Source organism: Cyanistes caeruleus, chromosome 26, assembly GCF_971803275.1.
Source record: "Cyanistes caeruleus chromosome 26, bCyaCae1.hap1.1, whole genome shotgun sequence".
Lineage (NCBI taxonomy): Eukaryota > Metazoa > Chordata > Aves > Passeriformes > Paridae > Cyanistes > Cyanistes caeruleus.
This window is the reverse complement of record NC_141726.1, coordinates 799610-815857: the sequence shown is the minus strand read 5'-3', so window position 1 is coordinate 815857 and position 16248 is coordinate 799610. Positions and strand designations below refer to the sequence as shown.

Genomic DNA, 16248 nt, shown 5'->3' with positions numbered 1-16248 from the left:
AAGCGCCGCTCTCCCCGCACAATGCTCGGCGCGCCGGCAGCGGTGAGGGCGGGGCGGGACATCCGTGGCGCTCCACCAATCAGCGCGGAGGGCACGGCGGCGGCAGCCAATGGGGGGCGGGGGGCGGGGCCGGGCGCCCGCCATGATCGAGCAGCAGAAGCGGAAGGTCCCGGGCCCCGGGCCTGGCCCCGGCCCCGCTCCCGCTCCCGCTCCCCCCCCGGGCCCCGCCGCCCCCGGCACCGCCCCCGCGCCCGGCCCCGACCTCCCGCTCGTCCCCGTGCCCGCCAAGCGGCCCCGCCATGACCTGCCGGGCGCGCCGGGCACGGGCGGTGCAGGGGGGCAGCCTCCGGCCGGAGCTCTGCTGCAGGCGGTAACGGGGGAACGGGGCCGCAGGGCGGGGAGAGACCCGGGCTGGGTGGGACACGGGAGGGGAAAAGGACGGGGCTGGTTCCAGTAGGAGGGAAGGGCCGGGAGCTGGGCAGTGCTGGGGCATCTCCGTTCAGGAGGGACCGGAGCGAGTCCAGGGCAGGGAACGGAGCTGAGAAGGGGCTGGAGAATTGCTGAGGGAGCTGGGAAGGGGCTGGAGAATTGCTGAGGGAGCTGGGAAGGGGCTGGAGAATTCCTGAGGGAGCTGGGAAGGGGCTGGAGAATTGCTGAGGGAGCTGGGAAGGGGCTGGAGAATTCCTGAGGGAGCTGGGAAGGGGCTGGAGAATTGCTGAGGGAGCTGGGAAGGGGCTGGAGAATTGCTGAGGGAGCTGGGAAGGGGCTGGAGAATTGCTGAGGGAGCTGGGAAGGGGCTGGAGAATTCCTGAGGGAGCTGGGAAGGGGCTGGGGAATTCCTGAGGGAGCTGGGAAGGGGCTGGAGAATTCCTGAGGGAGCTGGGAAGGGGCTGGAGAATTCCTGAGGGAGCTGGGAAGGGGCTCAGCCTGGAGCAAAGGAGGCTCAGGGGGAATTTCTGGCTCTGCACAAGTCCCTGGCAGGAGGGGACAGCCGGGGGGGTCGGGCTCTGCTCCCAGGAACAGGGACAGGAGGAGAGGGAACGGCCTCAGGCTGGGCCAGGGGAGCTCAGGGGGGACAGCAGCAGGAATTTCCCCATGGAAAGGGGATCAGGGCTTGGCAGGGGCTGCCCAGGGAGGTTTGGAGTGCCCAGCCCTGGAGGTGCCCAAGGAAAGCACTCAGGGCTCTGGGCTGGGCACAAGGTGGGCATCAGTCACAGCCAGGACTGGATGCTCCTGGAGCTCTTTTCCAACCTCAGTGATCCTGAGATTCTGGAATTGTGGTGGGATGTGCTCTGGGAAGGTCAGGATGTGGCAGGGGTGGCAGGCTGGCCTTGTCCCCTGTCCCCTCACGGCGTGTCCTGTGTCCCCAGGGCCCCCCGCGCTGCTCCTCGCTGCAGGCCCCCATCATGCTGCTGTCAGGACACGAGGGGGAGGTGTACTGCTGCAAGTTCCACCCCAATGGCAACACCCTGGCCTCGGCTGGCTTCGACAGGCTCATCTGTGAGTGCCACCGCTGTCCCCTGCTGTCCCCACACGGGGCTGCTCAGGGGTTTCGGCTCAGCCCTCACCTGGCTGCCTCCTGGGGGTGAATTTCATCCCCGGGGGGTGCAGGGAGCTTTGCCCAGCTCCTCTGGCAGGTCCCATCCTGGAAATGTGTCCTGCTGGGCACAGCCCTGCGTCCCCCTCACGCAGAGCTCTGCAGAAATGCTGGGTTGATGAAGCAAAGATTATCTGTTTTATTAATAAATCCACGTTAAACAAGAGCCTGAACCAGCTCTGCCCCGGGGCTCACGCTGTGAATCATCCCAGGGGGGTCTCAGCGGCGGGGCTGGTCCATCCCTCCCTGCTGCAGTCCCAAAGCTCAGCTCCACACCCAGCAGGGAGCTGTTCCCGTGCATTTCCCGTGCTCAGCTCCCCCCTTGCTGTCCCCCAGTGCTCTGGAACGTCTACGGGGACTGTGACAACTTCGCCACCCTCAAGGGGCACAGCGGGGCCGTCATGGAGCTGCACTACAACACGGATGGCAGGTGAGAGAGAGAGCCTTCCTGCTGCTCAGAGACACCTCTGAACCTCGGGGAATGGGGCTGGAGCCCCAGGAGGGGCTGAGGGAGCTGGGGAAGGGCTGGAGAATCCCTGAGGGAGCTGGGAAGGGGCTGGAGAATCCCTGAGAGAGCTGGGAAGGGGCTGGAGAATTCCTGAGGGAGCTGGGAAGGGGCTGGAGAATTCCTGAGGGAGCTGGGAAGGGGCTGGAGAATTCCTGAGGGAGCTGGGAAGGGGCTGGAGAATTGCTGAGGGAGCTGGGAAGGGGCTGGAGAATTCCTGAGGGAGCTGGGAAGGGGCTGGAGAATCCCTGAGGGAGCTGGGAAGGGGCTGGAGAATTCCTGAGGGAGCTGGGAAGGGGCTCAGGCTGGAGCAAAGGAGGCTCAGGGGGAATTTCTGGCTCTGCACAAGTCCCTGGCAGGAGGGGACAGCCGGGGGGATCGTGCTCTGCTGCCAGGAACAGGGACAGGAGGAGAGGGAACGGCCTCAGGCTGGGCCAGGGGAGGCTCAGGGGGGACAGCAGCAGGAATTTCCCCATGGAAAGGGGATCAGGCCTTGGAAGTGCCCAGGGAGGGTTGGAGTGCCCAGCCCTGGAGGTGCCCAGGGAATTCCTGGATGTGGCACTCAGGGCTCTGGGCTGGGGACACGGTGGGGATCAGTCACATCCAGGACTGGATGCTCCTGGAGCTCTTTTCCAACCTAAACAATTCTGGGATTGTTGCCCTTGCTCAGTCCATGGACCCCAAGTCCTTGTACTGTGGCTTTTCCAGCGTGGGCAAAAGCTCTGGGGGCACCTGTGAGCCCTTGATGCATTTTTGGGGAACAGAGGGAAGTTTTGGGAGTCACTGGGATGCGAGAGAACACGTGAGATGCTGCTTCATTCAAAATTCTGTCCCACCATTGCTGCTGAGCCTTGCTGCTCGAGGAGGCAGGAAAACAATTTCTAGCAGGGCTCAGAGGGGGTTTGTCCATTCAGCTGCTCCTCCAAACCACCAGACAGGGGTGGTCCTTCCCCCCCTGTTACCCCTGGGTGAGGGATGTGCAGGGAGCCGGGCCCTGACGCTGCCTGTCCCCTGCAGCATGCTGTTCTCAGCATCCACGGACAAAACCGTGGCCGTGTGGGACAGCGAGACGGGCGAGAGGGTGAAGAGGCTCAAGGGCCACACGTCCTTTGTCAACTCCTGCTACCCGGCCAGGAGGGGACCCCAGCTCGTCTGCACCGGCAGCGACGACGGCACCGTCAAGGTCAGCCTGGGGAAAACCTTGGGGGGAAAAAAAAGGTGGAAAAGCTTTGGGGATCTTCACATTTATCTGGGCTGAATTTGGGTTTTTTATTTGTGTCATCGCTCTGAGTTCGGAGTCAAGAATGTGACATCAAATTTCACTGCTCCTTTATTCTGTGATTCTCAGAGGGTTGAGCTGCTCAGCCGGGATTTTTCTGCTTCTCTGGATTAGCAAATAATGAGGAAACTATTCCTGAAATCTGAGCTGGCCCCTTCTTCTCTTTCCTAAAATCTCCTGTGCTGGCTTCTTTTCCCCTCTCCTGAAATCTGAGCTGGCCCCTTCTTCCCTGCCTTCATTCCTGTGCTGCAAACACAGCAGATTTAATGTTTTTTATGAAGATTTCCAGACTGGATGTTTTTATAATGATCTCCTGAGATCCACAAAGGGATTTTGGGAGAGCAGTCTGAACCTCTGCCAGTATCTCTGCAGGTCCCTGTGATTTTGTTGTTCAATATCTGTGCCCACCTCTTAAATACGCCGCGTTTCTTTCCAGCTGTGGGATATCAGGAAAAAAGCTGCAGTCCAGACATTCCAGAACACCTACCAGGTGCTGGCTGTCACCTTCAACGACACCAGTGACCAGATCATCTCTGGTGGCATCGACAATGACATCAAGGTAGGATCCTGTGTCCCTTCCCCGCTGTGCCCACCTGTCCCATCCTGTCACACCCTGCGCTGCTCAGGGACAGCCACGCTGAGTTTCACACCCCAAACCCTCCCTGGATCTGCTGTGTCTGTCCCTGCTGGTGCTGCAGGGACAACAAAGTGTCAGGGAGGTGGCAGTGCCAGCCTGGCATCCCCGGGGTGCCAGCACTGCCAGTGTGGAGTGCTGTGACGAGCCGTGGGTGAGGGAGACTGGAGAGAATGTCACATCCCCCTGTGCCCCGTTTGCAGCTCAGCCTGGCACCTGCTGCTGCGGGAAGTTCTTGTTTGGGAGTGAGCTCAGCGTTTCCTTCAGCCCTGCTGGCTGCAGGGCTCAGGCTGTCCCTGTGCCCCTGCTCCAGCCTGTCCCCAGCCTGTCCCCAGCCTGTCACTGCCACCAGGGCTGTCCCTGTGCCCCTGCTCCAGCCTGTCCCCAGCCTGTCCCTGCCACCAGGGCTGTCCCCAGCCTGTCCCTGCCATCAGAGCTGTCCCCAGCCTGTCCCTGCCACCAGGGCTGTCCCTGTGCCCCTGCTCCAGCCTGTCTCCAGCCTGTCCCTGCCACCAGGGCTGTCCCCAGCCAGGGGAATTTGGGGGATTTTGTGGCCAGTTCATGAGGAATTCTGCAGCCATGGGGCTGCTGACATTTAACTCCTTGGAGGGTTGAACACATTCACTTAGAACACCCATAAACTTCCAGCCTCATGTGTTCATGGAATCATGGAATGGGTTGGATGGAAAGGGACCTGAAAGATCATCCCACTCCACCATGGCAGGGTCACCTCCCACTGTCCCCAGGGTCACCTCCCACTGTCCCCAGGGTCACCTCCCACTGTCCCAGGGTCACCCCCACTGTCCCCAGGGTCACCTCCACTGTCCCAGGCTGCTCCAGCCCCAATGTCCAGCCTGGCCTTGGGCACTGCCAGGGATCCAGGGACAGACACAGCTGCTCTGGCAATTCCAGCCCAGCCCCTCCCCACCCTCCCAGGGAACAATTCCTGCTCAAGATCCCACCCCAATCTCCCCTTTTCCAATCTGAAACCATTCCCTGCATGTGTGGGGCTGCTGCCCTGTAACTCCCTGGGGGCTGAGCACATCCAGGTACAAATCTAAGTCACAAATCCCATTTTCCTGTAACTCCCATCAAGCTGCAGCCCCTCCATGGCAGCTGCACGGGTGATTGCAGCAGCAGATGGATCAGTGGCTGTGTGGGATGCTCTGGGGGCTGCAGCTGCTGCATTCCTGACTGTGTTTGTTGCATTTCTCAGGTGTGGGACCTGCGGCAGAACAAGCTCACCTACACCATGCGGGGCCACGCCGACTCGGTGACGGGGCTGAGCCTCAGCTCCGAGGGCTCCTACCTGCTCTCCAACGCCATGGACAACACAGGTACAGCCTGCTGGGGCTCCCAGGGGCTCCTCCGGGTGTTCCTCCCGGGAAACAGCCCTGGGGCAGGGTGGGCTGCAGGGAGTCTGGCTCTGGAGCTAAACCGGGAGTTTGTGTCCTTGAGCGGGGAGCAGCTGCCTCGGGGGCTTGAACCAGCTCCTGCAGGACATTGGGGACAGGAGGCAGGACACTGGGGACAGGAGGCAGGACACTGGGGACAGGAGGCAGGACATTGGGGACAGGAGCCAGGACACTGGGGACAGGAGTCAGGGCACTGGGGACAGGAGGCAGGACACTGGGGACAGGGTTTCCTGCAGGACATTGGGGACAGGAGCCAGGACATTGGGGACAGGAGTCAGGGCACTGGGGACAGGAGCCAGGACACTGGTTATCCTGCAGGACACTGGTGACAGGTTTTCCTGCAAGACACTGGGGACAGGTAATCCTGCAGGACACTGGTGACAGGAGCCAGGACACTGGTGACAGGAGCCAGGACACTGGGGACAGGAGGCAGGACACTGGGGACAGGGTTTCCTGGAGGACACTGGTGACAGGAGCCAGGACATTGGGGACCTGAGGCAGGACACAGGTTATCCTGGAGGACACTGGGGGACAGGTTTTCACGCACTCAGGCTCGTGTCAGGGTGGCTTGGCCATGTCCCCTGACAGCCCAGCTGTCCCCCTGCCTGTCCCAGTGTCCCTCAGTGAGGCTGAGCCCATCAGGACTGTGCCCATGGGATGTGTCAGGATGAGGAAAACCCTCCTGTAGGGAGGTGGTGGCTCATTTGTGGGATGTCAGGTTTGGGATTTGCCTCCTGCAGTGAAAGCCACTGTTCCCTGTGGCCCTGGGGCAATGAGGGATCAGGGAGCCTGTCCTGGGCAGGGGGCTTGGCCAGGGCTGTCCCTTCCCTGTCCCCCTCAGCTGCTGCCTCTGTCTCTCGCAGTTCGGATCTGGGACGTGAGGCCCTTCGCCCCCAAGGAGAGATGTGTGAAGATTTTCCAGGGAAATGTCCATAATTTTGAAAAGGTGAGTGTGCTCCAGTCCTTGTTCAATTCTCCCTGCTATTAACTTTCCTCTAAATTGTTTTTTTTTTTCAAGTTTAGGCCGGAAAGGCTTTAATAAGAACTCAAAGAAAGATGAACACTCAAAGTGGGATTCCAATTAAAGCCTCAGTAACAAGATTTCTTTGCTCAGTTCAGCTGTAATTAGCTGTAAATTAAGTATTTTCCACACTTACCATCTACTTTGTGTAAAATAACAAGGCACTGGCTGTTTCCAGCAATAAAATAAAATCTGTAATTACCATCTCATCTTCCAAGGGAGATCATTAAAGTGGTGCTGGCTAAAGTCTCGTGGCGATTTTAATTCAAGGAGAAGGGGGAAACTAAATAGATCTGTGCATGTTCTTCTGTTTTAGAACCTCCTGAGGTGCTCCTGGTCCCCAGATGGCAGTAAAATTGCAGGGGGCTCTGCTGACAGGTGAGTTGCCCCTGCCTTTCCTCTGTCCCCATCAATCCAGGATGGATTTGCAGCATCCCTGCATCGGAATTCCTGCACCCTCGGGGCTGTGTGTGAAGGTGTGAAATCCCAGACAGCCCTCAGGGAGTTTTCCTGGTTTCTGAGTGTTGTAAAATCTGGTTGTTATTGACAAAAGCTGGCTGAGGATCTGCCCTGTCCCACCAGGGCATCCCCAGCAGGTGACAGGGACATTCCTGCCCTGGTGGCACCCCTGGCAGAAGCTTGGGAGGGTCTCTGAGGATGAGGAGCACAAATCCCAGCTAAATCCCTGCATGGTGGGGTCCCAGGGATCATTAATGACTCCTAATTAAGGAGAAATAAGGATCAGTTAGCAATAAAGCAATCGGAAAGAGATTCAAAGATAAATAAAAGATTTGTAAAGAGGAGCGAGAAGGGAAGCAGAGGAAGCACAACAGGGCCTGATGTCCCCTGTGAAGGACACCAACGTCCCCTGGAGCAAATCCAGGCCCAAATCCAGTGTCAGGGAAGCAGGAATTCCTGCAGGCCAGGGCATGGAGCAGCAGTGAGCAGCAGCTGCAGGAGTTTGTGGCAGCAGAGGGGCAGAACTGCAGCTCTCCCTGTCCTCTGCTCCCAGCCCTGCTGGGCACGGAGTGGGGCAGGATCCAGCCTGGCAGAGCTGGTGTTGGTTATTTTGTTATTATTTTTAGGGTTTTGAGGGGTTTTTTTTAGGAGTATCTGCAGGAAAAGCAAAGCAAGATTAAACAAACATTTTGTTTTGGGGTACCAAACATTCCCCCAGTGATTGCTCTCTCCTTCTGTGCTGGGTCTGTGTTGGAGATATTTTATTATCTCCATTTTTTATTTTTGTTTTATATTTTATTTTAACCTTTATTGTTTTATTTTTATTGTTTGATTTATTTTATTATTTTATTTATTCGATCATAATATAATATTAATTATAATACTTATAATATTATAATATTGTGTTATATATTATATTATTTGTATATGTAAATATTATAATAAATATTAATAAATAGATATAATAATTACTACATAAATATATAAATAAATAATATATAAATATATAGTAATAAATAATATAGAATATAAATATTAAATAAAATATTTAATTTAATATTTAACATATTAATATGTTAAATATATTATCTTGTTTAATATACAAATATATTAAATATGTTATATATAATATTTAATGTAATATTCTAATATTTAAATTAGTATTTCTACTATTTTTAAATATTGTAATATGTCATGATATTATAATAATATGATAAAATAATATGATATTATAATATTGTATTATATATTATAATATTATTTAAATATTTATTTAAATATTTAACATATATTAATGTTAAATATATTATCTATATTGTTTAATATATATAGTATATTAAATATATTCTCTATATTATTTAATACATAAATTTTAATATTTAAATTATTTCTACTATTTACTTAAATATTGTAACATATTTATTAACATTTTTATTACTTTTATTATTTATTTATTTACTATTTTAGTATTACCTGATTATTTATTTTTGCTGTTGGCTCCTCCATGCTCAGCCCTCTGCAGTCCTGTGCCAGCCAGAGCAGCATTTTTGTGCCCGGGTTTGTGTTTTTGCAGCCAGGGATGATTGCAGAGCTGCCCTGGGCTCAGGGGTTCATTTCCTGCCCTGGCTGTGTCTCAGGTTCGTGTACGTGTGGGACACCACGTCCAGGAGGATCCTGTACAAACTGCCCGGCCACGCCGGCTCCGTCAACGAGCTGGCCTTCCACCCCGAGGAGCCCATCAGTGAGTGCTGCCCTTCCCTTCCCTTCCCTTCCCTTCCCTTCCCTTCCCTTCCCTTCCCTTCCCTTCCCTTCCCTTCCCTTCCCTTCCCTTCCCTTCCCTTCCCTTCCCTTCCCTTCCCTCCCCTTCCCTCCCCTTCCCTCCCCTTCCCTCCCCTTCCCTCCCCTTCCCTCCCCTTCCCTCCCCTTCCCTTCCCTTCCCTCCCCTCCCCTTCCCTCAGCACTGTCAGGGCTCCCTGAGCTCCTCACCCCACGGGATGTGGCCCCAAAAGTGCCACAGTGGCTCAGTGTGCACCTGTGGGGCTGGCACAGCCCTGTGTGCCCATCTCTGCTGGCTGGGGACACCCTGGGCTGGGCTGGGGACACCCAGAGGGTGGCACTTGGCCCTTGGGGTGGTGGCCCAGCCTCCCCAGGGCCCGTGAGGTTTGGGATGAGGTTTGGGATGAGGTTTGGGATGAGGTTTGGGATGAGGTTTGGGATGGTTTGGGATGAGGTTTGGGATGAGGTTTGGGATGAGGTTTGGGATGATGTTTGGGATGGTTTGGGATGAGGTTTGGGATGAGGTTTGGGATGAGGTTTGGGATGAGGTTTGGGATGAGGTTTGGGATGAGGTTTGGGATGAGGTTTGGGATGAGGTTTGGGATGGTTTGGGATGGTTTGGGATGAGGTTTGGAATGAGGTTTGGGATGGTTTGGGATGGTTTGGGATGGTTTGGGATGGTTTGGAATGAGGTTTGGGATGAGGTTTGGGATGAGGTTTGGGATGGTTTGGGATGAGGTTTGGGATGAGGTTTGGGATGAGGTTTGGGATGATGTTTGGGATGAGGTTTTGGATGGTTTGGGATGGTTTGGGATGAGGTTTGGGATGAGGTTTGGGATGAGGTTTGGGATGGTTTGGAATGAGGTTTGGGATGATGTTTGGGATGAGGTTTTGGATGGTTTGGGATGAGGTTTGGGATGGTTTGGGATGAGGTTTGGGATGAGGTTTGGGATGGTTTGGGATGATGTTTGGGATGATGTTTGGGATGAGGTTTGGGATGAGGTTTGGGATGGTTTGGAATGAGGTTTGGGATGATGTTTGGGATGAGGTTTGGGATGGTTTGGGATGAGGTTTTGGATGGTTTGGGATGGTTTGCAATGGCCACCATTGGTGATTCCGTGGGGACACTGGGGGTCCCCAGAAGCTGTGGGGTCCCAGCAGTGCCAGCCCCAGGGCGGGTTGGGCTGGAGGGGACCCTGAGGGACGGTGACAGGCGGGGGGAGCTGGCAGCCAGCTCTGCTCTCCCTGTTCCTGGGGACCTGGGGACACTTCCCTGGCCAGAGCTGCCCTGGAGTGGCTCTCGGCTCTCCCCGGGATGGAGATCCCAGCTCGGGATCCTCCAGAGGGGCTCATCCCCTCTCCTTGCGCTTCCCAGCTCCGTCATCCCCAGCAGGGGATGGGACCCGGGGCACAGCACAGCCCCACGGTGCCTTTGGGGAACAACTGGAGTTCAGCTTCCAGCAAAATCAGGAGTTTGCTGCTGTGTCCTTAGGGAGGACACATTTCTAGCTTAGGATAATTTTTAGATTCTGTTGTGGGTTTTATGTTTTATTTAATTTTTATATTTTAGTATTTTATTTATGTTTGTAATTTTATAAAATGTATCTTCATAATTTTAATTTTTTATATTTTTATTTTAATTTGATGTTCTATTTTAACTTTATGTTCTAATTTTTACATTTTAATTTTCTACTTATATTTTTATAAAATAGTTATTTTTGTTATATTTATAATTCTAATTTTTATATTTTAAATTTTATATTATATTTTATTTTTTATTTTATTTAAATTTTATATTCTATTTTTATATTTTATTTCAATTTTTATATTACATTTTTTCTATTATATTTCAATTTTTACATTCCATTTTTTTATATATTATATTTCAACTTGTGCATTCCATTTTTTAACATCTTTTATTTCAATTTTTCCATTCCATTTTTTATATTATATTTCAGTTATTCCATTTTTTTATATTTTATTTCAATTTTTACATTCTATTTTTATATTTTATTTCAATTTTTACATTCCATTTTTTATATTATGTTTCAGTTATATTCCATTTTTTATATATTTTATTTCAATTTTTACATTCCATTTTTTTATATATTTCAATTTTTACATTCCAATTTAAATTATATTTCAGTTATTATATTCAGTTTTTTTATATTTTATTTCAATTTTTACATTCCATTTTTTTATATATTATACTTCAATTTTTACATTCCATTTTTATATTTTATTTCAATTTTTATATTCTATTTTTTCTATTTGATTTCAGTTATTATATTCCAATTTTTGACATTTGATTTCAATTTTTACATTCTGTTTTTACGTTTTATTTCAATTTTTACATTCCATTTTTATATTTTATTTCAATTTTTATATCCTATTTTTTATATTTGATTTCAGTTATTATATTCCAGTTTTTTATATTTTATTTCAATTTTTACATTCTGTTTTTACGTTTTATTTCAATTTTTACATTCCATTTTTATATTTTATTTCAATTTTTATATTCTATTTTTTCTATTTGATTTCAGTTATTATATTCCAATTTTTGACATTTGATTTCAATTTTTACGTTCTGTTTTTCCGTTTTATTTCAATTTTTACATTCCATTTTTATATTTTATTTCAATTTTTATATCCTATTTTTTCTATTTGATTTCAGTTATTATATTCCAGGTTTTTATATTTTATTTCAATTTTTACATTCTGTTTTTCCGTTTCATTTCAATTTTTACATTCCATTTTTATATTTTATTTCAATTTTTATATTCTATTTTTTCTATTTGATTTCAGTTATTATATTCCAATTTTTGACATTTGATTTCAATTTTTACATTCTGTTTTTCCGTTTTATTTCAATTTTTACATTCCATTTTTATATTTTATTTCAATTTTTATATCCTATTTTTTCTATTTGATTTCAGTTATTATATTCCAGGTTTTTATATTTTATTTCAATTTTTACATTCTGTTTTTCCGTTTCATTTCAATTTTTACATTCCATTTTTATATTTTATTTCAATTTTTATATCCTATTTTTTCTATTTGATTTCAGTTATTATATTCCAGTTTTTTATATTTTATTTCAATTTTTACATTCCATTTTTTTATATATTATACTTCAATTTTTACATTCCATTTTTATATTTTATTTCAATTTTTATATTCTATTTTTTCTATTTGATTTCAGTTATTATATTCCAATTTTTGACATTTGATTTCAATTTTTACATTCTGTTTTTACGTTTTATTTCAATTTTTATATTCCATTTTTTTCAATATTTGAATTTTTACATTTTATATTAATTTTTATTTTCTCTCTCCCCCTCTCTCTCTCTCCCTTTCCCCCTCAGTTCTCTCGGCCTCCAGTGACAAGAGGCTCTACATGGGGGAGATCCAGTGAGGGATCCTGAGCTCCCGGAGGGGAGGTGACAGCAGCAGGGTGTGACAGCTGTCCCTGCTGTCCCCTCCCCTCCCTCTGCAGCCTTTCCACCTCCCCTTTCTCCGGGGACACTCGGGATTTTGTTTTGGCTGTGCCACTGGCCGTGAAACTCTTCAAACTGAGCATTTTTGTTCCTTTCCCTGTCCTGTTTCTCCTGGGGTGTTTTTGATACTGTTAAAGCTGCCATAAATGGATTTTTACACAGCCTGGGGATTCTTCTGTCTCTGTTAAACCCAGCTCCTCACCTCTGGGTGACGGGGAAATGGGCAGGGTTAAACTCAGGAAAGGCTTTGGGTGGGGAGGGATCCTAAATCCCTAAAGCCAGGGCCACCCAGCCATGGCAGGGACACCTCCCAATGTCCCCAGGGTCACCTCCCAATGTCCCCAGGGTCACCCCCACTGTCCCAGGGTCACCCCCAATGTCCCCAGGGTCACCCCCACTGTCCCCATTGACACCTCCCAATGTCCCCAGGGTCACCCCCACTGTCCCAGGGTCACCCCCACTGTCCCCATTGACACCTCCCAATGTCCCCAGGGTCACCCCTGCTGTCCCCAGGGACACCCCCACTGTCCCAGGGTCACCTCCCAATGTCCCCAGGGTCACCTCCCAATGTCCCCAGGGTCACCTCCCACTGTCCCCAGGGTCACCTCCCACTGCCCCAGGGACACCTCCCAATGTCCCCAGGGTCACCTCCCAATGTCCCCAGGGTCACCTCCCAATGTCCCCAGGGTCACCTCCCAATGTCCCCAGGGCCACTCCCACTGTCCCAGGGTCACCCCCACTGTCCCCAGGGTCACCCCCACTGTGTCCCCACTGTCCCTGGGGTGTCCCTGGGATGTCCCTCTATCCCTGGGGTGTCCCAGGGGTGTCCCCATCGTCCCAGGGGTGTCCCCACTGTCCCTGGAGTGTCCCAGGGGTGTCCCCACTGTCCCTGGGGTGTCCCTGGGGTGTCCCAGGGGTGTCCCAGGGGTGTCCCAGGGGTGTCCCCATTGTCCCAGGGGTGTCCCCAGTGTCCCTGGGGTGTCCCTGGGGTGTCCCTGGGGTGTCCCAGGGGTGTCCCCATTGTCCCAGGGGTGTCCCCAGTGTCCCTGGGGTGTCCCTGGGGTGTCCCTGGGGTGTCCCTCTGTCCCTGCCCTCGGTTCCAGGCAGATCCATGTGCGGATCCCCACGGAGGGGCAGCTCCAAGCAGCCAAAGGGGTCCCTGGAGAGGAGCAGGCAGGGCTGGGGGCACGGCAGGTTTATCTGTAAATACCCCTGACACAACCCTGGGCACACCAGAGCGGGATCCTCCTGCCCAGGCCTGAGCCCCCTCCCTTGTCCACACAGATTTAGGGTTTAATTGGGGGCCTGTCACAATCCCGAGGGTTTGTGGGTTTGTTTGGATCTACACCCAAGTGTCAGAGGGGAGAGAGACCCTTGGGGCTGGTCTGGGACAGCAACCCTGAGCTTTACCGAGTCCTGCTTCTCTAAAGGAACCAAAAAAGGGATTTTTTTCCTAATTCCCAGCCCAGGAACCAGCAGGGAAGTGAGGGAGGGGCATCATTCTTCCCTGCCCTGAGTTCTGGGGCTGCCAGGATGGGGCAGTGGGGGCTGGCTGGACCCACAGCCACCCTGGGGTGCCTGGGTGTCACCCCCTGTGCCCCAAACACCATCCATGGGCACCACGGAGCCGTGACCCAGATCAGGGAAATGATCTGGATTAAGGGAAAATCCCTGGATGAGGGAGCAGGGGGATGGACAGACCTGGCCCAGGATGGACAGAGCTGGAGCAGGATGGACAGAGCTGGCCCAGGATGGCCAGAGCTGGCCCAGGATGGACAGAGCTGGCCCAGGATGGACAGAGCTGGAGCAGGATGGACAGAGCTGGCCCAGGATGGACAGAGCTGGAGCAGGATGGACAGAGCTGGCCCAGGATGGACAGAGCCAGGCCAGGATGGACAGAGCTGGCCCAGGATGGACAGAGCTGGCCCAGGATGGACAGAGCCAGGCCAGGATGGACAGAGCCAGGCCAGGATGGACAGAGCTGGCCCAGGATGGACAGAGCCAGGCCAGGATGGACAGAGCTGGCCCAGGATGGACAGAGTTGGTCCAGGATGGACAGAGCTGGCCCAGGATGGACAGAGCTGGCCCAGGATGGACAGAGCCAGGCCAGGATGGACAGAGCTGGCCCAGGATGGACAGAGCTGGCCCAGGATGGACAGAGTTGGTCCAGGATGGACAGAGCTGGTCCAGGATGGACAGAGCTGGTCCAGGATGGACAGAGCTGGCCCAGGATGGACAGAGCTGGCCCAGGATGGACAGAGCTGGCCCAGGATGGACAGAGCCAGGCCAGGATGGACAGAGCCAGGCCAGGATGGACAGAGCCAGGCCAGGATGGACAGAGCTGGCCCAGGATGGACAGAGCTGGCCCAGGATGGACAGAGCCAGGCCAGGATGGACAGAGCTGGCCCAGGATGGACAGAGCTGGCCCAGGATGGACAGAGCTGGCCCAGGATGGACAGAGCCAGGCCAGGATGGACAGAGCTGGCCCAGGATGGACAGAGCTGGCCCAGGATGGACAGAGCTGGAGCAGGATGGACAGAGCTGGCCCAGGATGGACAGAGCTGGACCAGGATGGACAGAGCTGGAGCAGGATGGACAGAGCTGGAGCAGGATGGACAGAGCCCTCTGCTCCCACTGGTTCCCAGCAGCACCCAGGGGGATTTGGGCCAGTCCCTCTCTGTTCCCACTGGTCCCAGATGCACCCAGAGCAGCCCAGGCCTCTCCTGGCTCCCATCCCTGGCCATGGCAGCAGCAAAGCGTTCAAAGCTTCATCTGAGTGTGGAGAAAATTGTTCCTTTAAACAGATTTATTCCTCGGAGGGAGGTATTTGCTTGGGAGATTTCCATTGGAAATTAAATCTTTCCTGGGATCCGGATAAACAGCTTGGTTCCATGGAGCTGTGCTGGGGGGGCTGATCCTGCAGTGGGGACTGAGGGCTGGAGGTGACCCCATCCCTGTCCCATCCCTGTCCCCATCCCTGTCCCCATCCCTGTCCTCATCCCTGTCCTCATCCCTGTCCCCATCCCTGTCCTCATCCCTGTCTTCATCCTCATCCCTGTCCCCATCCCTGTCTTCATCCCCGTCCCTGTCCTCATCCCTGTCCCTGTCCCATCCCCATCCCTGTCCCATCCCTGTCCCCATCCCCATCCCTGTCCCATCCCGGTCCCCATCCCCGTCCCTGTCCCATCCCTGTCCTATCCCTGTCCCCATCCCCGTCCCTGTCCCATCCCTGTCCCCGTCCCTTTGGCAGTGCCAGCATCCCCAGGAGATCCCGGCTGGAGGGGGAGGCAGCATCCAGAGCTCCCGGGATGGGTCCAGCCCCTGCTCTGGGGACACCGGGGACATCCTGCCACCCCTCTCCATCCCTGCCTGTCCTTCCTGCAGCTTTGCCCCTCCTGCTCCCACTGCTGCTCCCCAGTGAATCCCCAGAGTTCCGAGGAGCAGCTGATGATTTCTGAAAGAATGGCAAACAATTATTTGCTCTGTTGGGGAATAGATGCTGTTTAGTCTCCGTTTAATGGAAAGCTAATTAAATTACATGAGCAAGTGAATAGAAATTTTTTTTTTTGTTAATTATGGATTTTGCCAGCTCCAAAGGCAAAATGCTGATGGATCCTGGGATGTGCTGCCCTTCTCCCCAGCACAGATGACGACAGAGAAGGAACAGTGGGAACTCATTTTAATTCCTCCATCGATTCTCCAACAGCCGCCCGAGCCCGATCCGTTACCTGATCCAGGAGCTGCTGGTGACTGGCAGCTGGGGGCTAATTATGTTCAAATTAGGGAAGGGATGGTGAAACAAATGTGTGTTTCTTCCTGGGGAACTCACAGAATCACGGAATCCCAGACTGGTTTGGTTGTAGGGACATAAAGCTCATCCCATTCCGCCCCTGCCGTGGGAAGAGACACATTCCACTATCCCAGGGTGCTCCCAGTCCTGCCCAGCCTGGGACTGGGCTGGAGCTGAGCCCAGGGATGGTCTGGGACCTCCCTGGAGCCAGGCCTGGAGCAGCCTTGACCCCAGGGATGGGGAATTTATGGCCCTGGGGATGGAGCATTCCTGAT

At 52.0% G+C, this 16248-nt stretch overlaps 1 protein-coding gene across 1 annotated transcript; it reads left to right on the top strand.

The window, feature by feature from the left end:
- Nucleotides 1-129: 129 nt before the first annotated feature.
- Nucleotides 130-12344, top strand: SNRNP40 (small nuclear ribonucleoprotein U5 subunit 40). Its single transcript, XM_086863468.1, has 10 exons — nucleotides 130-370; nucleotides 1371-1500; nucleotides 1934-2027; nucleotides 3120-3285; nucleotides 3818-3940; nucleotides 5232-5352; nucleotides 6294-6376; nucleotides 6768-6829; nucleotides 8548-8651; nucleotides 12052-12344. The coding sequence occupies exons 1-10, from the start codon at nucleotides 143-145 to the stop codon at nucleotides 12099-12101; spliced, it is 1161 nt and encodes a 386-aa protein (XP_086719594.1). The 5' UTR covers nucleotides 130-142; the 3' UTR covers nucleotides 12102-12344.
- Nucleotides 12345-16248: the final 3904 nt, after the last annotated feature.

What these genes read in the sequence shown, in the direction of transcription:
- SNRNP40 (XM_086863468.1), top strand. Translation starts at nt 143, where the DNA reads ATGATCGAGCAGCAGAAGCGGAAGGTCCCGGGCCCCGGGCCTGGCCCC. An exon ending in GCGACGACGGCACCGTCAAG is followed by an intron (nt 3,286 to 3,817) that starts GTCAGCCTGGGG and finishes GTTTCTTTCCAG; the next exon opens with CTGTGGGATATCAGGAAAAA. An exon ending in CCACCCCGAGGAGCCCATCA is followed by an intron (nt 8,652 to 12,051) that starts GTGAGTGCTGCC and finishes TTTCCCCCTCAG; the next exon opens with TTCTCTCGGCCTCCAGTGAC.